Source organism: Coccinella septempunctata, chromosome 5 (assembly GCF_907165205.1).
Source record: "Coccinella septempunctata chromosome 5, icCocSept1.1, whole genome shotgun sequence".
In the NCBI taxonomy this organism is placed as follows: Eukaryota; Metazoa; Arthropoda; class Insecta; order Coleoptera; family Coccinellidae; genus Coccinella; species Coccinella septempunctata.
The window spans coordinates 32,121,497-32,145,632 of NC_058193.1; the positions used below are offsets into that span (position 1 = coordinate 32,121,497).

A 24,136-nucleotide genomic window follows, 5' to 3' on the forward strand; every position below is an offset into this window, starting at 1 on the left:
CAAAAGTTTACTACAGGATTTTCGATAAATGTCATCGCAGAATAAGTTCCCGAAAATTTACTTTTCTATTTTTTACTTGACTTGTCCTATACATTGTAAATGTCTTAAGGTAACAATAAATACCTAATTATTATTATTATATCAATGTATTAAGATGAACAGCCACAAATACGCATCAGTTGTCCTGTTAATTGTTTATTCATGTGTAATTTTTGTTTAAAGGTGAAGTTCATCTTGACTTAAAACTTCCTTTAATTCCTTTTGCTTATATTGATGCAAGATGATTTTTGTTGAAGAATTTAGCATTCTTGTAATTACCCAGCAAACACTGAAATGCAGTCACTGTACAAAAACTGTACTTCGTTGCTTCAATTGACTGCAGTTACGGTAATGCAGTAACTGCACCAAAAAGGACCGTATATGTCCAGGTGGACTTTGCAGTTACTGTACAGTACAAACTGCATTCGACATACAGCCACAGCTGCACTTCAAAAACAGCGATGGCATCGCAATCCACTGTACAGCAAGCTGCAATTCAAATGCAGCAGTGACGTGCTAAAACTGTACAGCAAGTTGTACTTTGAATGCAGTGGTCACTGCAAATACTGTACAGTTAGCTGTGTTTTATATGCAGTTTGTTCACGCAAGAACTGTACAGCAAGCTGTATTTTATATACAATAGACACTGTGCTCAAACTATACAGTAGCTGCACTTTAAATGTAGCAGTCACTGTGTAAAAACTATATCGAAACTTGCAATTACGAAACAATATTCTATTAGAGAAGTTTCCTAGTTATAAACAGTAAATCTATTCTGCAAATCAGAAATTTGCGGTAAGCGCAAAGGTGACTTCACGCTAATTGGGACATAGCCTACTCTTAGGGGTGGAGATTAATGAACCATAGGAGTTAGCTACGACAATCGTCGAGACAGCGTAGATCGTGCCTGCTATAAACGCTGGTTACATAGAGGACATGGAGTAATGCGTCGCCGGTGGCGCCATCGTTTGGCGTATGCTGCACCGCAATAGACGTGTATGCTACCCTGTGATCGCAACCGTCAAGAGCAGTGATGCCATCATTTGGCTAATTTTGGTACCACCATGGTGCGATGAAGTATTCTTCTATCATGGGTATAATCCATATTTTGGTAATGAACGGAGTCTTCAATTATTGAATTAAATCTGTTTATGAAATGTCTCTTTAACCTTCATAATCGAATTTTCAACTTCTTGAAGAAGGTATATGTTTAAGTTTTAGGAATTCGTATGAATTATTATTCTAGATTCTATTATTAACTCTATATCAAATACTCCATTTTTGAAATCAAGAATTGCAAATACAGAAACTGTGCAGTCACTGTATATCAAAAACTGCGTTTTGAAAATGCAGAATTATCAATACAGAAACTATGCAGTCACTGTACATCAAAAACTGCGTTTTGAAAATGCAGAATTATCAATACAGAAACTATGCAGTCACTGTACATCAAAAACTGCGTTTTGAAAATGCAGAATTATCAATACAGAAACTATGCAGTCACTGTACATCACAAACTGCATTCTGAAAATGCAGAATTATGAATACAGAAACTATGCAGTCACTGTACATCAAAAACTGCGTTTTGAAAATGCAGAATTATCAATACAGAAACTATGCAGTCACTGTACATCACAAACTGCATTTTGAAAATGCAGAATTATGAATACAGAAACTGTGCAGTTACTGTACATCAAAAACTGCCTTTTGAAAATGCAGAATTATCAATACAGAAACTGTGCAGTTTCAGTACAGCAATCTCTGTACTGCATTCTGGTGGCATTTGTAGTGCAGTATATGTACAGTTGCTGTATTTTGTGTTTGTTGGGTATCTGTTAATTCCTTCGAGAGATGCCCATTCCCAACCACTGCATCATGTGCTTTTCATCTTCGTGTTAATATTTTTGAAATCTACAACTGATGTAACGTATTCAAACTTCAGCCAAAGAAAATAACGAACATAAACTCTTCTCAAGCTAGTGCATATTATGATATTATACTGATCTCTTGTATTTTCCATGCAAAAAACTTAATTTGGTATGCCTTCAATCAGTTTGTATAAACTTCAATTATGTTCGTCACATATTTTCCGAAGAGATTCGACATTGTGCTAAAATACGTAATAACAGAAACTTGTACGTAGAACGGGCAACATAGCGTTGATTTATAACCAAAAAATGTTTTGACAATCGGCATAACCCCACATTTTCGTACTATACAGAGTGAAATGTGTCAAATTTCCATGGCCAACCGAGTGCTAAAATAAAAGTGAATGGAGTATACATTTATTATTTTCCAAATTTTCTAAAATATTCAGCTTTTAACTTTCACCTTCTATAAGTAAAATATTGAATTGAACATTGAAACCAACTGAATTTCGGAGGTCTTCGTGGACCCCCAGAACCAACTCACTCACTTTCACAACTCTCAAATGAGTTTGTCCTTGTTTCCTGTCAGATGGCGCTAAAGACTCTATCCCTCACCATAGTGACTACTGAATTCGAATAAAAGGCCATCAATCGTTCCATTTTCGTATGAGTTGTTTTGCTTTGAATTAATTTCAATTATTCTTCACCTAATTTAATTTTGGAGGCGATGTCCATCTTATGATTATTCATATTTCCGAAAAAAAGGTTCGTTATATATGAATATTTCCGAATACAAATGTTTTCAAGAATGAAACCTCTTCATTCATTCCTTCCTGCAGGCACTCTCTGCCAACAATATAGTGCATGCTCACAACTACAGTTCAATTCATATGAAAATGATTAATGGGCCCCCCTGATAGTAATAATGCCGAACTAATTAATAACAGAATATTTCGATGAACAGAATGGCATCTTCGTAACAGATTGGTGGGCGACACTGTCATAATTATCAGACTTAATTACTATTCCAATATCGCACCGTACTGAATGACTGAAACTATATATAGCTGTACCCAACTTGAATTACACCAGGATTCTAATTTCGAAATCCTTTGAACTCTTCTATTCATTACACGGAGTTCAGCTTATCGATCGACTATAGTGTCCTCCCCCCATTGAACTTTTCGATATTAAATTTTTCTTTTGGCTATATACGACGATGCTATGAAAATGAATGGAATGAACTCTCCCAATTTTCGTTGGCCTTTCAGTCTTCTCTTTGAAGCCGAGATTCTATAGATGCCGAATGCTTGTATCTTTCTCGATTTTTAGTTGCTTGAAAGTTTGTTTCTTTGATGATCTTTCCCTTATTTCAATGAATTTTGAGTTTCTACGAGGATATATTGCAAAATTCTTAGCCTACTATAGAACCAAACAAAATTTCAATGTCAAAATATTTTAATACTCAACATATTCTCCTCTTAATTGGATACATTTATTACAGCGAACCTGCAACGTTTCTAGATCTTTCAAAAAAAATGTTTCTTCTTGCTCTGCAAACCAGACCTCCACAGCTCCTATTACTTCCTCGATGGAAGAAAATTTACGCCCTTTTAAACTTTTTTTCAGTTGGGGAAAGAGATGATAGTCGGATGAAGCCAAATCTGGTGAATAAGGGGGGTGTTCTAGTAATTCAAACCCTAAATCACGAATTTTTTGCATGGCAACATGAGATTTGTGTGCAGGGGCGTTATCCTGCAAAAACAAAACACATTTGGATAGCTTTCCGCATCTTTTCTCTTTAATTTTTTCCCGTAGAGTGATCAGTAATGTCGAATGGTAATCTCCGGTTATTGTTTTACCCTCATCCATAAAATCAATCATTATTAAATCCGTGGCAATCCCAAAAAACTGAGGCAAGAACTTTTCAAGCAGATTTTTGGACACGAAACTTCTAAGGTCTTGGATAACCAGAGTGTCACCATTCCATCGATTGTTGCTTTGTTTCTGGATCGTAGAAATGTACCCAAGTCTCATCCATAGTAACAATTCAGTTTGAGAAGTCTACATCGTTTTCAAATCTAGCACATCAGATCGAAGGCGATGCTTCTACCCTTGCACGCTTTTGGTCAACATTTGGTGATCCATTTTGCAGCAATTTCTCTCATGTCCACTCATATAGGTATCTCCGAAACTGTTGGTTTTCGGTCATCAATAAATATGGTTCAAACCACAGCAAATGAGTGATACTGACACCTCCTCTAAAGTTCACGTCTAATTTGGAAACACCCTGTATATATCCCTCAATGATATAATGTGATCTGATAAATAAACTTTTCACCGAAACTGTCTGTAGAAATTTTAGTTTCCACCTCCTAAATTTCTTAAAACCGCCACAGACAGTGACTGCCTATCAATATAGCATCAAAATGTTTCGATGTTATTTCTCTTGCCATATTTTATAGGCTATGAACCTACTCAACAGAGGACGTTGCTTGTTTGACCGAAGGTTTTGAAACCCTTTCAAAGACATAACAGTTCCAATTTAATGGTTCCATTTCATTCGTTCAATAAGCCGCTCATATCAATCTTCTTAGTAGAGTCCCAATGATACTTTTTCTTCGTGATACAAAACATCTTCCAAAGGAATATTGAGTTCCTTAGAGAAGGGAATAAATGGCTGCGTAATATTCCTATTCAAGGAATTCTCAGAGAAATTGGAATAGAGAAGTTTCTATCAACAAAACAACGATATTTCATTGAATTTATATTCTTCTAAATGGATATTATAAGTTTTACGTATTTTGATTGTTCGGAATTTTGCTAAGAAATGTTGAAAATGTGTAAAACCTGGGTAAAATTTATTACGAATGAAGATAAACATCCATGTTGGATGTTGGTAACAAAATCGAGAAAAATAATGAACTAAACATATATGGATATGGTGTCTAACCAAATAATATCATAGAGACTCGAAGAAATTCAAGCATTTCAAATGATTAATTGATTTTTGAATAGACCAGTTGATTTCGTTCAGATTCAGACAGTCTCTGGAATTCTTTATGGGTACTTTCAGTTTTTCGTATAATGAGCAAGTTGATTCGATTAAATCAATTTATTTTTAGGGGAGGGTAGCTACTTTCCTATCGGAATAATTCATGAGGTTGTGGAAATTCTATCCAGGAAGAAGCTTCTAGGGGTGATTTCGATGTAGCACGAAAGAATGATGTATCAAACACCCTCACAACAAATGGACTCAGTTTAGCGTGACGTCAATGCGACACCAGTGCATAATGGACTCCACACATTAGTTGCTGAGAGTGATACGCTAAGGGGGACATAATAAAGGGTGGTTCCATTTGAGGGTGCGAGAAAAAACCGAATTTGAGTAACATATTCGCATTTATTTCGGATATTCATGAGAAATTTAGTTTGTAAAGTATCAAAGCGAGAGTTACACAGAGACGCATCGCTCAGAATATGGCGAACATTATTCCAGAATTAATTGAATAATGAGTCAATGAAAAAATCAATTTTCATACGAAAACTGACACTCTATGAAAGCGAGAAGGCAATAAAAAAAATGTTTTACAATAGGTAGAAACCATATAGGTTTGAACTATCTTCGTTATTACGCTGACAGAATAATTTTTTTAATGTCGTCTGCAGTAGTATATCAAAGAGAGTTCTTCCTCACTTTTTGATATAACGTCACAATTCGAAATACGAGGATATAATATATTGAAAAATTCTTAGCCAACTATAGAACCAAACAAAATTTCAATGTCAAAATATTTTATTACTCAACATATTTTCCTCTTAATTGGATACATTTATTACAGCGGACCTGCAACGTCTCTGGACCTTTAAAAAAAATGCTTGCTCTGCAAATCAGACTTTTTAAACATTTTTTCTGTTGAGGAAAGAAATGATAGTCGGATGGAGCCAAATCACGAATTTTTTGCATGACAACATAAGATTTGTGTGCAGGGGCATTGTCCTGCAAAAACAAAACACCTTTGGATAGCTTTCCGCGTCTTTTCTCTTTAATTTTTCCCCTAGAGTGGTCAGTAATGTTGAATATTAATCTCCGCTTATTCTTCTACCCTTATCCAACGAATCAATCATGATTAACTCCATGGCAATCCCAAAAAACAGAAGCAAGAACTTTTCCAGCAGATTTTTGGACACGAAACTTCTTAGGTCTTGGAGAACCAGAGTGTCACCATTCCATCAATTGTTGCTTTGTTTCTGGATCGTAGAAATGTACCCAAGTCTCATCCATAGTAACAATTCGGTTAAAGAAGTCTACATCGTTTTCAAATCGAGCACAGATCGAACGCGATGCTTCTACCCTTGCTCTACGCTTTTGGTCAACATTCAAACATTTGGGGATTCATTTTGCAGCAATTTTTCTCATGTCCAAATTGACGTGAACTATATGATGAACGCGTTCGTATGAAATATTCAGTGCTTCAGATATCCGTTTTAGCCCAATTCGTCGACGGTCTGATAAAATCATGTCATGAACTGCATCGATATTTTTGGGGACTGACACAGAAACTGGCCTTCCCGATCGATCATTTTCAATGGAAAATTTACCACTTTTGAAGCTTGCAGTCCAATTTCTCACGGTCACATACGAAGGACATCGATCACCAAGGACATTAAGCATATCTTCGTAAATCTGCTGATTTTCACAATTTCGGTGGACATCTTTTTTCTTTCAATTTATTGCGTAACTCTGGTTTACTTTTTTGACCTCAAACATCACACTGACACTTCTAATGAGTTATTGTTCGTTGCTATGGTAACGCAATATTTTTTTTATGCATGAAACTGGTCTAGGCTACCTAGATATCAATACATCCTCGTATATGGCTGGCATAATCTCAGAATTGCAATAATGAATTAGTGAGCGCGTGAAAAAGCCACATTATTTTTTTGTCAAGGAATCACCTGTAAAATTTTTTCGCAACTGTATATTTAGCGCCTGTATATTCAGTATTTTTCAATATAATCGAACAAAATGTAACACAGAAGACTTTTAAGAGAATAATGACATATTTTCGTGTCTTCTGGATTCATTTTCGAGCTAAACAAGCAAATATTGATGAAAATCCCAAAGGGTACTTACGGTGAATCGCCTACACCAGACCGAAAGCCATTTTATGTCCCTGATTCTCTTGCCGCCAGGCAGTCTGAGGATCACATCAGTATTATTGTAAGCCTTCAACACCGGGGGATCCCTGCTGGAACAAAAGAGAGATTTCCTAGAGAAAAAATTGAATAAACGCCGTATTTTCGCGAAACAGATCAATTTAACGGCCTGTTGAGGTGGTAAGTCTGAGAGGGGCGGCTGTATATCGTTATTACTTCAACCACGATTGAATTTCGGGGTGGCTTACGACGAAGGGGGACGGGGATATCCACATACGGGAGGAGACGGGCCCTGCGATCAACCCCAAGGCACAACCGATGACACGGGGATATCGAACCTCGAACAGGGGGGTATCTGGGAGAATCAGGTTAAGGGATGATGATTTTATTTCCTTCTTCAAATATGAATGAGTTTTCCTCCAAAAAATATAGCATAGGTATATTGCAATCTTAAAGATAAATCTATTTATCTTATATCAACTAACACCTTGCGAAATTTCACATATAAAATTATGTCCCCACCCCAACATCACTCCTGGAACCGCCACTACACCGAGGTCGATGAAACTTCGAAATGTCACCAGAAGGTGGCTCTTTTAGAATATGTATCACATTTGGATCTACGATGATTTTTCTGGAAGTTACACGCGTCGAAAAGTTTTCGAAAAGATGGGTTCAGTTAAAAATTCGTCAAGACCGAACGGTTGCTCCGAGATGGATGAAATTCTCAGATTTATTACTAGAAGAGTTGCTCTTTCAGAATATGTATCAGATTTCCATCTACGGTGGCTTTTATCGAGAGATAAACGACTCGAAAGCTGACCTTCGAAAAATCCTGAAAAAGATGGGTTCAGTTAAAAATTCGTCAAGACCGAACGGTTGCGCCGAGATGGATGAAATTCTAGATTTATTACTAGAAAGGTTGCTCTTTCAGAATATGTATCACATTTCCATCTACGGTTACTTTTATCAAGAGATAAACGATTCGAAAGTTGACCTTCAAAAAATCCTGAAAAAGATGGGTTCAGTTAAAAATTCGTCAAGAATGGTTCAGTTAAAAATTCGTCAAGATCGAACGGTTACGCCGAGATGGATTAAATTCTCAGATTTATAACTAGACGAGTTGTTCTTTCAGAATATGTATCACATTTCCATCTACGGTTACTTTTATCGAGAGATAAACGACTCGAAAGCTGACCTTCGAAAAATCCTAAAAAAGATGGGTTCAGTTAAAGATTCGTCAAGACCGAACGGTTGCGCCGAGATGAATGAAATTCTCAGATTTATCACTAGAAGAGTTGCTCTTTCAGAATATGTATCATGTTTCCATCTACAGTTACTTTTATTGAAAGATAAATGACTCGAAAGTTGACCTTCGAAAAATCCTGAAAAAGATTAGGGTTCAGTTAAAAATTCGTCAAGATCGAGATGGATGAAATTCTCAGATTTATTACTAGAAGAGTTGCTCTTTCAGAATATGTATCACATTTCCATCTGGGGTTACTTTAATTGAGAGATAAACGACTCGAAAGCTGACCTTCGAAAAATCCTGAAAAAGATGGGTTCTGCTAAAAATTCGTCAAGACCGAACGGTTGCGCCGAGATTAATGAAATTCTCAGATTTATTACTAAAACAGTTGCTCTTTCGGAATATGTATCACATCTCCATCTACAGTTACTTTTATTGAGAGATAAACGACTCGAAAGCTGACCTTCGAAAAATCCTGAAAAAAAGGGTTCAGTTGAAAATTCGTCAAGAATGGTTCAGTTAAAAATTCGTCAAGATCGAACGGTTACGCCGAGATGGATTAAATTCTCAGATTTATAACTAGACGAGTTGTTCTTTCAGAATATGTATCACATTTCCATCTACGGTTACTTTTATCGAGAGATAAACGCCTCGAAATCTGACCTTCGAAAAATCCTGAAAAAAGATGGATTCAGTTAAAAATTCGTCAAGACCAACGGTTGCGCCGAGATGGATGAAATTCTCAGATTTATTACTAGAAGAGTTGCTCTTTCAGAATATGTATCACAGTTCCTTCTACGGTTACTTTTATTGGGAGATAAATGACTCGAAAGCTATGTGAAGTTGGCACGCCCAAATGAAAAGTCTTAAACCAAAATTTCAGGATCGTTTGTCCATCGTAGGTCCATGTTTGTCCACTCTTTTTTTCATTTGTCCACGCACCGTTTGAGAGATATGGAAAAATAAAATTTTTCGGTTTATTTTCTGAGCGGGTCACCCAAATTGCGAAAACGATGGTAAATATCGTTTGTCCAACGTTAGTCCACTTTTGTCCACCCAATTACTTCATTTGTCCACCCACAGAACCATAGAAATCAATCTTTGAAACTTTCGGGAAGTGTAAAACTAGAACGGTACCTGGACAAATGAAAAAAAAAGGGTTAACAAACAACCCCCGATATTTTTGTTTCAAAATTCGAAAAATCCTGAAAAATATGCGGTCAGTTAAAAATTCGTCAAGACAGAACGGTAGCACCGTGGTCGATGAAATTTGAATGTTTGCGGTGGGTCAGGTGGGCGGTGTAATTGCTGTGATATTGTAGGCAAGACATATTTGGTACAATTTTGATCTGGAGAGGCAGTGGGTCAATCCATTCGATTAATGCCAAGCATTTCTATGCGGTAACAGAAATTGTTGACAGAGGTTGCCGCAACAAACAATAATAGGTTGTAGCTCTGGCTCTTCCATCTCCCTGAGTATGTGCAGCACTTCCACTAGTGCTAAAAAGATTCCACGCTCAACTGAACAAAGTTTGCTGAACCCAGAGACGGTTGAAACTTCTTTTTGTTGACCACCTACTAATTTTAGCTAAAGGGCCGGTTCGGCCCTGTCTCCTAAACGGCAGATCCGCAGAGGGAAATCTAGAGGGCGGCCACCGCCCCCCCTGTGAGGGTCTATTTCGATTGTGATGATCAAGTCAGCTTAACGTCTTTATTAACTTTTCAGATTCCACCCCCTGCACCCCTTGTGTGTCGGTTGTGTAGTGTCGGCAGAAGCCGTAGAGAAGATGCGAAAACGCTTTAGCGTTTTTCCTCCGCTTTATGTCACCCCCCCAAACAACTCCATTTCGATACGAGTGGAATGTCGATCGCGAATCGAAGATTATCTTTGGGAAAATAAATTCAACAGGAATTTTCCTGCAGACACAACTACACTCTCACTAGTTTATTCGTTCCAAAAAAAAGTGGCTGAATGATTTTTTTCGCTATTTTCTCTCCAAACAAGAATGTTGTTTTTGAGTTTCATTTCAATTATCACCTGATATTTATCAGGTGGTTGATATCAGTTTCCTTTCTCTATCCCTTCTCTCTCAGGTTGGCCAGATAACTATACTCCATTCACTTCTATGAAAGCACTCGGTTGGTCATGGAAATTTGACACGTTCCACACTGGAAAGTGTGAGGTTATGACGCTTGTCAAGACATTTTTGGGTTTTGAATCAGCGCTATGTTGCACGTTCTACGTAAAAGTTTCTGTTAATACATATTTTATCACAATGTCGAATCTCTTCGGAAAATATGTGACGAACATAATTGAAGTTTATACAAACTGATTGAAGGCATACCAAATCCAGTTATTTGCATGGAAAATACAAGAGATCAGTATAATATCATAATATGCACTAGCTTGAGGAGAGATGATGTTCGTAATCTTCTCTGGCTAAAGTTTGAATACGTTACATCAATTGTAGATTTCAAAAATATAAACCCGAAGATGAAATGCATATGATGCAGTGGTTGGGAATGGGTATTTCCCGAAGGAATTAACAGATGATTACAAGAATGTTAAATTCTTCAACAAAAATTATCAATATAAGTGAAAGGAATTAAAGTAAGTTTCAACTCAAGATGAACTTCACCTTTGAACAAAAATTTTACATGAATAAACAATTTACAGGACAACTGAAGCGTATTTGTGACTGTTCATCTCAATACATTGATATAATAATAATAATTAGGTATGTATTGGTACCTTAAGACATTGACCATGTGTAGGACTAGTCAAATGAAAAATAGAAAAATCTATTTTCTCACATGGTGAATTAGATAATTATTTTTCGCATAATTAAGTACTGTGTCAATACTGTCGTGTTCATTTTTCCAATTCAACAGGGTCTTTGACAGATATTCCAACAGTATGTTCTTGAGGTCCAAAGAAACTCTTTTTCCAATGTTCATAAGATATATGAACCTTATACAGGGTGAGTCTCTGACTCAATATTGACAAATTAGCAGTAGATTCTTGAGGTAAAAAAAAAACACTTTTTCTCTCTGATATTTTTCCCGAAGCAGCTTGGTTCAAAAGATACAGGCTGTTGAAAAATCATTTGAAAAAAAAATTTTTAGTTCTATCTCACAAAAGGTTTTAACGAATGAAATGAATTTCGGTATATAGTTTTTCATTTATTTGATGAATGTTTTTCGAACACAAGATAACACCCACGTCTTCCAGTTTTCTCATCATGACTATTACGTACCATAAAAATACCAAAAATCCAAAGAAACCAACTCTTGAAACTATTATAAGTTGGACGTTATCTAATGAATATTTGAACGTTTTGTAAAATAAAAGTACTCTTCATATTTTCTCGTATATAATGCGCAGTTTTCAAGTAATTTGATGCTGAAAAATGAAAAATATCTGTGATGTTTGAAAACTTGGATACTTCGACCGAATGTAACTCTTCTTAAAAGATCCACAGATGTGTAGTGTCACATATATAGCTAGTTATTCTGAAGGCAATTTTGTTTTCCAGAGGTAGCACAGCTCATTATGAATATCCAAGATTATATAGTCAGGTGTTAGAGTTAGGTATACCTAACCTAACTCTATAATCTTTGAAGAAAATTTAAAACGGCTATATCTTTTTATCAAGGCCAAATCGGAAAAAAGGTAGATATAGGAAAAAAGTATTTCTTTTGATCTCAAGAATCTACTGCTAAAATATTTGTACGAGTCAAAGTCACCCTGTTATTCAAAATTTGCGTTGCAGGTCTTTTATAGAAATTAAGTCCTCAAATGCCACCTTTTTGGGTGTCACAATAGAAGGAGATTCTTTATCATCCTCATTATTCAAAATCTTTCTGATTCTGGTAACATTCAGCTAAAATTTCTTTAAAGTGAATATGTTCGATACCGTCTGATATAATGTAGATTTAAGAATATCAGGGTTAATATTTGAATGAGCGGCTATCAATTCTTCTGTCTTTTCTGCTCTTTTTCAATCAATTTCGGCATTTCTGTAGTATTGATTGATATTCTGGCAACGTCGTTATGACATTAACGACATTACATGAGTGCCAACTAAGATGTTGTAAGACATCGTAGAACCAAACTTACCACGTTTCATGGCCAACCGAGTGCTTTTATAAAAGTGAATGTAGTATATGACCATCTTTACAACTTCACAGCTCCTTTAAGGGACCAATAATGATGCTTAGCTTCTTAAGCCCGTTTGCAACAGCCGAGAATTCTCTAGAAAATTTACTCGAGATTTCATGCGCCGTGAATTATGTACCGTTACATACGCACTTTCGGTAGAATTCTCTGTTCAGTTGTGTACTAAATAGTCTCCGCCCTTTTCTTGCGAGAATTTTGTAGAGAATTCTCCAGAGAATTCTCGGCTGTTGCAAACGGGCTTTATACATGAATCGCAAGTCGAAAGGATGAATACAGATCGATCTATATAGAATTTTCGATCAGTAATAACAATTTCTACTTCTCGTATTTTCATGTGAACTGCTCCTAGCCGAATTCTCATTCTCACTGCGTTCCTTGGATGACTGACAGGCGTGCTTCATTCTATTGTATCAATTTAGATGCAAATGGGGCGACTATCGCTGTTATACATCTTCCCCCGACTCCCTCTCATTAAATAAACTGCAAGGCCCAAAGGCTCCCGTAGAATCCATTCTCAGATTTGCACCCGAAAACTGCGTGGGAGAAACCATGGACGGAACAATGACGCGGCTCCATGGAAATAACCTGTATTTCTTCCTCCAAAACATCCCCCAGATGATTCTCCCCCCTCCACTCGCTCGGATTTCGGTTGCAGATGTTCCGTCAGCTATTTCTTTGTCAATCTCACAAAAGGGAGAGAAGCGCATGATAAAACGGTGTAAATTTAACACATGGGGTTCGTTATTTGAGAAATTTCCCGATCTGAGAATTGCTAGATTCAGATGAAAAAAGCTGCATGCTTCACATGAAGGTTCATCAAACAATATACATATTATATTCCAACTTTCTCTATTCCCAATAGATACAACTTGCTACGTCTCTAAAGTCTAAACCTTTCAAAAAAAATGTTTCTTTTTGCTCTGCAAACCAGACCTCTAAAGCTTTTATTTCCTCCTCGCTGGAAGAAAATTTACGACCTTTTAAACTTTTTTCCAGTTGAGGAAAGAGATGATAGTCGGGTGGAGCCAAATCTGGTAAATAAGGGGGGTGTTCTAGTAATTCAAATCCTCAATCACGAATTTTTTGCGTGGCAACATGAGATTTGCGTGCAGGGGCGTTGTCTTGCAAAAACAAAACACCTTTGGATAGCTTTCCGCTTCTTTTCTCTTCAATTTTTTTTCGTAGAGTGGTCAGTAATGTCAAATAGTAATGTCCGGTTATTAATCTACCCTCATCCAAAAAATCAATCATGATTACTCCCTGGCAATCTCTAAAAACTGAAGCAAGAACTTTTCCAGCAGATTTTTTGACACGAAACTTCTTTGGTCTTGGAGAACCAGAGCGTCACCATTCCATCGATTGTTGCTTTGCTTCTGGATCGTAGAAATGTACCCAAGTCTCATCCATAGTAACAATTCGGATTAAGAAGTCTACATCGTTTTCAAATCGAGCACAGATCGAACGCGATGCTTCTACCCTTGCACGCTTTTGGTCAACATTCAAACATTTGGGGATCCATTTTGCAGCAATTTTTCTCATGTCAAAATTGACGTGAACACGTTTGATGAAATATTCAGTGCTTCAGATATCCGTTTTAGACCAATTCGACGGTCTGATTAAATCATGTCATGAACTGCATCGATATTTTCGGGGACTGACACAGAAACTGGCCTTCCCGATCGGTCATCATCTTCAATGGAAAATTTACCTCTTTTGAAGCTTGCAGTCTAATTTTTCACGGTCGCATACGAAGGACATTGATCACCAAGGGTATTAAGCATATCTTCGTAAATCTGATTACCTCTTAACCCTTTTAAATACAGGTACTTGATGATGGCTCGATACATCTTCTTTCTTTCAATTTATTGCGTAATTCTGGTTTACTTTTTTGACCTCAAACTTCATACTGACACTTCTAATGCATGAAACTGGTCTAGGCTAACTAGATATCTATACGTCCTCGTAATTTTGAATGAAGGCACTGGCGTTCTATTTTTTTCTTGAAAAATATGAAATTCAGTGCCAGTACGCACGCCACTGTAAGTGCTAAACACTAGGTATTCAACGTGAAATAATCACCTTAAGGAGGTTACCATTTTCATAAAATATTTCAAGCCGTTTCGAAAATATTGAGTTCGTTATTTATGTGGAATATATTCAACGCCCTGTATCTTGACAAAATGAAAAAGAAAAATTATATAAGAACGATAGCCGAATCTGCTTTATATCCTGCATTCGTCTCTTTAGGTATTGGAATGCAAAAAAACAAATCACCCTCCGTACGCCACTGTTGCTAGGGTGAATTCCCTCCCCAACGTTTCCAAATCTTCTGTAATGTTCAGATACTCTTTAAATCATTCAGAGGATACGGTTATTGCCATTAGGATAATTGGGGAGGGGCTCAAACTCCCCTTTAAAATATTTGTAGCAACTCCCTAGGGATACCCTAATTTTCGAGTTGTACGATACAATTATTATCTTGGGTTACACGACTTCATAATGACATAATAAATTAGAGGAAATTTGCTATATTTTTTCTGAAGAATCGCAATGAATCAATTTTTGCAGATATTAAAAAAAAACGTAGATTGAAAACAACTACTCATCATTTCGAAAAAGGAACAAAAATATTATAACGCCTTCCTAAATATTTCATTAGAATTACACTCAAGAACATCAAATTTCGAACCCTGGCTGATTTTTGAAGTGAAATTTTAGGATTTTCAAAAATCTACCCCTATTTGATGAAATTGTCACGTCTTTCTGCCAGATTTCTGCAGAATGATTAGCGAAAAATGGAAAAATATATTTCTGAAGACTGTGTATCAGATTCCAAACTATAACGACACAAAACAACACAAAAAGATGATTTTTTTAACTTACCTCCCGATGTAGTCTTCAGGATACGCTACAATAATACCCTCAGGACTTGGCCTGGGAGAGTTTCCTACCCAAAAGTAGGCATCAGGGCCCATACCATCGTACGAGAAGCTTTTGATGAAAATCGTACTTTCATCGATGGCATACGCTGTACCTTTGATGCCATGGGCAAAATTTTTCAATTTGCCTATCAGCTTCCCATAATATGGTTCAGGATGTTTTGCGCATAAAGCTCCTGGAACAAAGGAAACATTTCACATTGTATAATCTCCAATATAAACATTTCACAGCCTCAATAATTATGCCTTAGGTTATTGAGTATACTAGGTCTTTGACTCGTACAAATATTTTAACTTTAGATATTCTTGAGGTCAAAAGGAACACTTTTTTCCCATACCAATTTTTCTGATTCGGTCCTGATAAAAAGATATAGCCATTTTAAGTTTTCATAATGAGCTGTGCCACTCCTAGAGAAACAAAATTACCTTCAGAGTAACAAGCAAAATCTGTGGCACTACATATCAGTGGATCTTTTAAAAAGGGTTGTATTCAACCAGAGTACCCAATTTTTCGAATTTCACAGATTCTTTTTAATTTTTGAACATCAAATTACTCGAAAACGATCAAAATCATTCATTAGATAGTGTAGTTTCAAGAGTTGTGGGTTTTTGGTATTTTTATGGTATTTAATGGTCATAATGAGAAAACTGGAAGATGTGGGGGATATCTTGTGTTCGAAAAAAATTCATCGGATAAATAAAAAACTATATTCCGAAATTTATTTCATTCGATGAAACCGTTTGTGAGATAGAACTGAATAGAACATTTTTGTAAGGTTTTTTAAGAGCCTGTATCTTTTTAACCGAGCCGATTGGGCAATCTGTATTTCAAAAAATTATGTCCATCACTTAAACGCAGAGTTGCAAAATGGCGAATGCACGAAACTACAATAAGAAAACATGATCAGTAGATATTATAATATCAAATTTCAAAACATTCTTCTCAGATTGATGACCTAAATGAATTTTTACCCAAGTGAATACACACCAATCTAGTATTTCTATGTCATAGAGTGTCCTACATTTCATGATAGATTGGACAGATCTGTCTTCTCTTGAAAGGATCTCCGGAAACATTATTCAGCCATCGAATATGGAAAACGAAAATTTTTTTGCCCTTGAGGACATCATCCCTTATTCCTGTTTAGTGGAGCAAAAGGGAACGTCACAAAACGAAGCGAAATTTTTATTCTTTATTCTTATCACCTGCCATTCCCAGTAGGCCCATTGAAATACAAATGGAAAAAATCGTATTGTTTTATAAGAAACGAAATTGAGATAATTTCAGTTCTTTCGTTTCGTAGAAAAGTGTGCCATTTATTCAAATTATCTACCTATTCCTGTAAAGAAAAAGGGAAGTAAAAAGAATCCATATTGATTTGTTAAAATGTGTACAGAGTGTCCCAGGAATAAATTTCAGCTTCAGAGAGGTTCAGTCGTCAGCAACGTAACTCTTCAAAGGAGCTTTTCAGGCCATGACTAAATAAAAACACTTCGTCTCATTTTGAGGTTCTGAAACTACATCCCTATTGATTCCCATTAATCCTGAGACACCCTGTATAATTATGTCGAATTATTTCAACTTCCTTCAGTTTTCATACTCTGCAAACGAGGCAATGACCCAACTTCTAGTCTAGACGATGATTATTTGTTGGTTAGATAATAAATTCAGATTTTCCACATCTACCAAAGCATCATTTCCTTGTTTATTTTTATAGGTGACGATGAAAATCAAACCGAAAGAACTATTGTGGTTGATATGCGGGATTTCGAATGAATGTTGGAATAATTTCAAGGTTGAGTATGCCCTATTTCGTTTTTATCCAAAATTATTAGTTACTCATTACTTAGTAGTCTTCTAACTGTAAATACCTGGAAATAAAAAAAAAATTTGGTAGATTTATCTCATTATTCTTGTCGAATATCTTTCCAGGTTGAAATGTAGCCCCTTCTGCCACAATGACAAATCTACTGAAGCTGAAAAATACTCAAAAATCAAGTAGCATCTGGCATCCACGATAAATTAGTTATCATGTAGGCTGTGGTATATTATTGAAACTTGATTATATGTGTTCGAAAGTAATAGTTAGTTTATACCATACTATTTTATGTTTATCTATAATTTCATCATGTTGCACTTCATTACAGAGGAAACTGTATGATTTACAATACAAATCTAAACATCACGTACTTATTTTTATGAAGTATTCTACTTCAAAAAATTTCTTGCTTTGTGAGCAACAAATTCGAAATTAATGAGAGGAAAATGAACTAGGAATTCAACGTTGAAATTATAAAGGTACGTGAATCTCGAAAGAGAACGAATACAGCATCCCCTTCGTTGGATCACCCCAGCAATATTCGTAAGACAATCCATTTGCTAAGTTCACCCCACCAGAAGGCCATTCATGTAGGAAAGCGATAACCAAGGGTCTAAGGATAATCGATAGGGAATCCCCTAGTTTCAGTTTAATCCCCTAAATACTTCTGTTCATTAGAGTTATAAGACAGTTCCATGATTTCAACGAAAAACCGTCGCCAGGTTCAGTTCATCAGGATTTTTGATAAGCGAGAAATATTTTGATGGCCAGTTCAAACTAGAAGAATATTTATATTTTGTTCTGCATGTCCACTCAGCGCTTTCGTAGATTTCAAAGAAAATAGCTATAAGTTCAATATGCTTTTATTGTATTACAAAAAGCTTACTTGATAGTTGGTCTTGAATTGGAAAGAAAACTCTAAAATTTTATTGTAAAGGCAGAAAACGATATCAGCCAACAAAATTGTATCTACTTGACCATGATTTTTTTGAACGCCCGTTACAAAATAGAAAGAACCAGATGTGACAGTTTTCCACTACCCTCAAAAACCCGCCATAACCACCATCCGATAAATCACATAAAAACGGGAAAAAAGAAGGTAGGAATCTAACGCGACAGTGTAATAAATCAAATAATATTGTCATGCGAGCTTCTAGCCCTAGGGTGGATTCCCACTAGGGTTGCTGACGTGTAGGGGCGTAAAGGCAGCTCACCACGCATTATAGGGAATTTTATGACCTTGTATCGGAGTTTTGCTAGCAATAATTGGCGAGAGTGGTAAATTGATTTTGTTACGGCGTTTCAGGACACGTTATCGAGGTATGGTAGTTCGTTAGTGTCGTCTCCTTTTCTGCACATCCCTGTTTTCTCACGGAAAACCTATTTTAGTTCACTGCAGTGATAAACTCCCAGAATCAAGAACTGGAAAACAGCCCTGCAAATTGTACACAAAGTAACGTGGATTCAAAACTATTCGACTTGTTTTTGTGGTTCAATTGTGGCCCAGTAAAAAGTCTCTTGGGATAAAAAGAGGGACACTCTTTTTAGGGGCGAAATTCAAAAAAGAAGATCCTCTGGCGAAAATTAAACATAAGGGTTTCCTAATTGTGTCTCGAGAAATCAGTGACCAAATTTTGTTTCGTTAATTTCGGGACATATTTAGATGACCAAACCTATATTTCTGATTGATTGAAGGTTTCTTATGATGTTGAGGTCTTCACAAAGAGCTGACACAATTTTCTCTTGATATTGTTGAAATTCAGGTCAGGAATGAAGACAGTTCTTGAAAGGAAATGCTCCAGTTGACAAACAATGAAGGATTTTTATTCAAGAAGTTGATAAAGACAAATATCTACTCAATGTGGGGAATAAGCTTTTAGAATATACCTACAACGAACAAGATGATCTTGAAAAATTGATAATTATCGCCTATTATTCCTTCCAAATGGATTTCCCAAGAAATCACATCTTTCAATGTTACAATCTCCATGCATGTGCATTTCGAGGCCATCGTGAATTATTTGAATTTAATTGAATCGAATTCATATTTTTTTCATTTCCTGATTCACTGAAGTGACCTTGAGAATTAATCCTATTCTGGATCATACTGCTTCTATTGAAGATAAAAATAAATGTTATTTCCACCAACCTATCTGAAAACTTCGAGGAAATAATCAAAATCCATCTCTCTCTAAATGAGGACATTATAGAGTGTAGGTTTGTTAAAATCTTCTCTAGAAGTAAGCTTCTGTAGAATAGGCATATTGAGATAGCTGCTAGTGAAGAAAACGTCGATTTTTTTGAGAAGAAAATGCCTCATATACAAGGTGAGTCTTCAACTCGTACAAATATTCTAGCAGTAGATTTTGAAGTCCAAAGAAACACCTTTTTCCATACCATTTTTTCCGATTCGACCCTGATAAAATGATTTAGCTATTTTAAGTTTTCATAATGGGCTATGCCACCCCTGGAAAAACAAAATTCCCTTCAGAATAACATTACTCGAAAACGGCGCATTATACGAGAAAATATGAAGAATACTTTTATTTAACAAAACGTTCAAATATTCATTAGATAGCTTCCAACTCAGTTTCAAGGGTTGAGTTCATTGAATTTTTTGTATTTTCATGGTAATGGTAATAATGAGAAAACTGAAAAAAAACCGTGGGTGATATCTTGTGTTCGATGAAGATTCATCAAATAAATCAAAAACTTTATTTCAAATTTCATTTCATTCGATAAAACTGTTTGTGAGATACTAAAAATAACATTTTCTTATTGTTTTTTAACAGCCTGTATCTTTCAAACCGTGCTGATTCGAAAAAAATGGTAAAGGAAAAAAGTGTTTCTTTTGGCCTCAAGAATCTACTGTTAAAATATTCGTACGAATCAAAGACTAGCCCTGTATATGAGCCGTACAACTTCAAAATGAGATTGTTTCACGAAATTTGAATCTTTCTTCATGAAACCTCGACAATTGCTAGAAAGAAAGGGCATTTATTTCGTGCTCCATTATCCCTCCTTCGTATATTAAGTTCTCCATTTATTATTGTATTATAAAAATGTACGCAGTGTTCCTTTTGAAACCGTGGCTTTCTCCATTGTGAAATTTAACAATCGCTGAATCTATTCAGAGGGCAGATGTAGAAATGTGGAAATGGGAAAATCGATAGCAACATCGCATGCGCCATTTTCAAATAAACTATTTCCTAAATAGGTTACCATCATCGGAATAATCATGGTATCTAAAAAGATAGTCCATACGCTTTTTTCGTTATACAATTATTTTTATTGAATTATTATGAGTAACCAGAATCTTTTGTCATTGACCCATAGTTTTTCAGGCCAACAACAAACTGGTGGTACTTAAACATCAATTAAAACTGAAGGTTCGCTCCAAATAAACGCAAAAAAAAATTTCTATTATTCATTCTTCATCGGTTTGTTGAACCTCACTTGAACGATTTCATTAACGGTGAAAGTAAAGCATATATGCGTTATAATAAGTACGTGAGAATTTTGTATAATTATAATTGTTGTCTCATTTGTAAATCAATTGAGCAAGTGGGTACGCACATTTCAATTGTCCGGAACAATGCGAAATCTATCTTACAGCTCCTGTATTTCATGCACGATGAAGCAATGTTCGGATAGGCATTCAGGACTCATTTCAATTGAAGAAACTCTGTACTCAACTCCCAGATTAGGCAAGAACCTACCAAACATTATTTTAACACCAATTGCTTGTTTTCAATTCCGTCAATTTTGAATTTTTTTGAAATGCATTTTATCCGAGCATCTTTGGACGAGTTTGATGTCTGGATGGGTAACCACCATGACTATGGATTTGTACAAGCGCGCAGAACTTTCTCTCTCTCTGTATTTTTTCATTCTTATGGCTCTCCCCGCCGACTTCATATTTCAACGCCTCCCAAAATTTCGATGCTCCAAAAATGACATTTATCAAAATCTAAATTTCAGTAAAGTCAGTTTCGTTTTCGGAATCCTCATCAAAATTTCAGTTGAATCGGTCCCTTTTCCAAATTCCCAGTGAAAAATGGCAGAATGTTTCGCTGTACCAACGAAATGCGATACAGAAAAACGTACGAAACTTCTCGGCCACTTGAAATGCCTCATGTCCTCTCTGGAGGAAGAACTAACCCCAAAGGCAGAACCTGTCTGCTACACCCCAATATGCGTCACCAACTGTGTCCCATGTTGTCCGCCCCAGTGCAAACCCCCTCAACCCCTACAATCTCCGGACATACTGGTAAGTACTGATTCTAGATTTCAAAGGGTTGCACTGCGATCTTAAATTTTTTTGTGTCCCATGGTGTCTACAGCTACAGAGTTCTAATGAAGTCCAATATCTAGAATGGATTCAAGGATTTACCTCATTTACCATTCTCATCAGGTGCCTCCTGGACAACAATGTCCAGGCAATATTTTTGAGGTTTTAAGGGGTGTATCTTTTCTTAGTCTTCCTCTCTACATAGCATCGTAGTGAATGCTTTCTTTAACGCCTCGTCACTGGGAAGATAAACCGTTGGGATGTACTTAGTCAGAGAGGTCTAGGATTCCTAATTTTCCCCTAACAAACTCTTGATATTCTTAGGATGATCTCCAGTGCCATTGTTGGACAGGTTCTCATAGCTCCAGTGGTGCAAACCCAAGATAGCCTCTATCTAGTATTCTATCGAATATTTTCCTCGTACTGTTCTCACTTGCCTTGTCCTGCCAGACCATTGCACCATAGTGATGATTGGTCTCAAAATCATGACGTACAACCGTCGCAGTGTTTTTGGCCTACATCCAGCTAGATTTCTGCATCCCATCAAGGCCTTTACTGCATTACTAGCAGCTAATTTCACAGAATCTAATTATATAAGCTTATTCCAAGATATTCAACTTCGGATTCTATAGCTGGTCTCCTTTTCCGTGTGAATAGGATCACTTGGATCTCTACTGACATGGGAGAATCATATTACAAAAGATCAACTGGCCAAAAGCAATAAAGTGACTACCAGGGCATTGTGCTGTTGAAGGAATTGATAAACTTCGAGAAGAGCATCAAGGTTAACACCTGCTGGACCTGAGCCTTTCTGTAGGCTTGAAAAGGGAGTTAAACAACAGAATCACCCTCTGAAGGAAGACTCCTGGACTTACTCAGTCATATTTGTGATGATTTTACCGACCTACACCAGAAAGCTGCTGAAGCTGTCACGAGCTGAGCTTCGGGTGATGGTGGGACTGCTGACGGGGCATTGTAACTACAAATATCATTTGTACCGTATGGGAAAGTCATGAAAGATTTGTAGGCTCTGTGGATCAGAAGCAAAAATGATATGCAAGTGTCCAGAGCTGGGGAAAACCGGTCTTGGATACTCACGAGGTAACACCCAAGGCTCCTGAAGATGTTGTCGGTTTTATCAACACCATTGAGGACCTCCTTGGGTTCCTATGAATGAGTAGGGTAGATAGAAGGCTTCGAACTTCCACTCTCCATTTAGAGAGATGGATTTTATAGCTGGAAGTTTCCCTTTGGGTGTGAATGGGGTTACTGTGGTCATGGTTGGGTCAATTCTTAACCTCAGTGGCAAGCACCATTGTTCAATAAGTCTGAGGCCCTTTTGCATTAAGCCGCATAAGTACTGAACAATCATCTCCTCGAGATGCAAGTCTGTCCCTAGAGTTTTGGGTGAATTATTCCACCACAATTTTCATTCTCCCAAGTTCCTTGGCAACCATGGCTGCCGTAGGGGTGGATCTCAGAGCACCCACGATACCTTTTTGTAGATTTATTCCCGGTAACGGGATACAGCAATGAATGAATGAATGAATGAATTTCCTCTATATAAACTACTGTAAAATCGAAATTCAGACAAACGATAAACAAAAACAATCTAACCGCACAATGTCAAGCCAGTTTTTGATGGAAGATCCTTATCATGATATTCCTTCCAGGTCTGCTATAAGTCCAAAACGAACGGCGGTAAGAAAAAATCCAACAAAGTCAACCTAGGCAAGGAACTTGGCGAGTCCAAGTCCAGAGAGCTCAGGGCTGGCATACTTTACGTAGGTTGCGATTGCGAAAGGAAGAACGGTCTCCAAGATAACTGCCTCAGGACAGGCTGCCAAGGATCCCCAGAGTGCCTGAAGAGTCCACCCACCTGCCTGCCCAGCAGATACTGCCAAGGGAAGCATCTGATGAAGAGGCTTCGCAACAAGTATGCCAGAAACGACTCCGATGGCTCTGGCGAGGAAGAGGAAGGGCCAGAGAGCTTTTCCTACCAGTGCTACGGGGCAGCTGTGAAGGTGCCAGACCAGAAGATTTGCGTGTTTATGCCGACGCTAGGATGTCCACCAGACTGTCCGAATGAGAAGAAGGTCTGTTAGGGTGTACCAATAAATCGAAATGATCAAGTTTTGTTGTCTTATGAGTACGGTCGTCTTTCGTGAATGTCCCCAGGTGATGTTGATGGTGAAAATAGTAAAATGTCTCGTTGTTGGTGATGGTCCAGATGCGTAAATTTGTCTTCGAAATGAAGATGGGTTTCGCACGTGTCGTGTTGTGAGCTTATGTGATCGTTAAGTATAATAAATAAATGTAAAGTGATTTATATCGAATATACATCTACAAAAGTTTTACTAGAGCCCTTGAATTTTCAAGCACTGGAAGCTGGATTGTGTTTACGTCATCTATCTTTGAATATTTTTCCCAATTACATGTTAATCAGCATAAGCTCAAAATATTCTTCGATTGGAAACATTTTGATACTATCTGAACTCGTAAAAATAGTTTTTGAAAATAAAACATGATAAAATTTGATCTTTAGGAAATATTCATCGAAAGATATTGACTCGAGGTAAAATATCAGAAT

At 36.8% G+C, this 24,136-nt stretch overlaps 2 protein-coding genes across 5 annotated transcripts in view; one reads left to right on the forward strand and one right to left on the reverse strand.

Moving 5' to 3' along the window:
* LOC123313779 (protein Skeletor, isoforms B/C) overlaps positions 1-24,136 on the reverse strand; it is a 39,914-nt gene that overhangs the window by 13,942 nt on the left and 1,836 nt on the right. For 2 of the 4 annotated variants that reach the window (XM_044898790.1, XM_044898788.1), the window contains exons 2-3: positions 15,380-15,611; positions 7,045-7,156 (exon numbers count right to left, since the gene is read on the reverse strand). In XM_044898790.1, coding sequence (XP_044754725.1) covers positions 7,045-7,156; positions 15,380-15,611 — 344 coding nt within the window. Of the gene's footprint in view, positions 1-7,044; positions 7,160-15,379; positions 15,612-24,136 lie in introns of all 4 variants that reach the window. The other 2 variants (XM_044898789.1, XM_044898787.1) reach the window with 1 other exon arrangement.
* On the forward strand, positions 21,203-23,901 carry LOC123313781. The gene is made up of 2 exons (XM_044898791.1): positions 21,203-21,525; positions 23,220-23,901. Exons 1-2 carry the CDS (start codon positions 21,313-21,315, stop codon positions 23,649-23,651), a joined length of 645 nt encoding a protein of 214 aa, XP_044754726.1. The 5' UTR covers positions 21,203-21,312; the 3' UTR covers positions 23,652-23,901.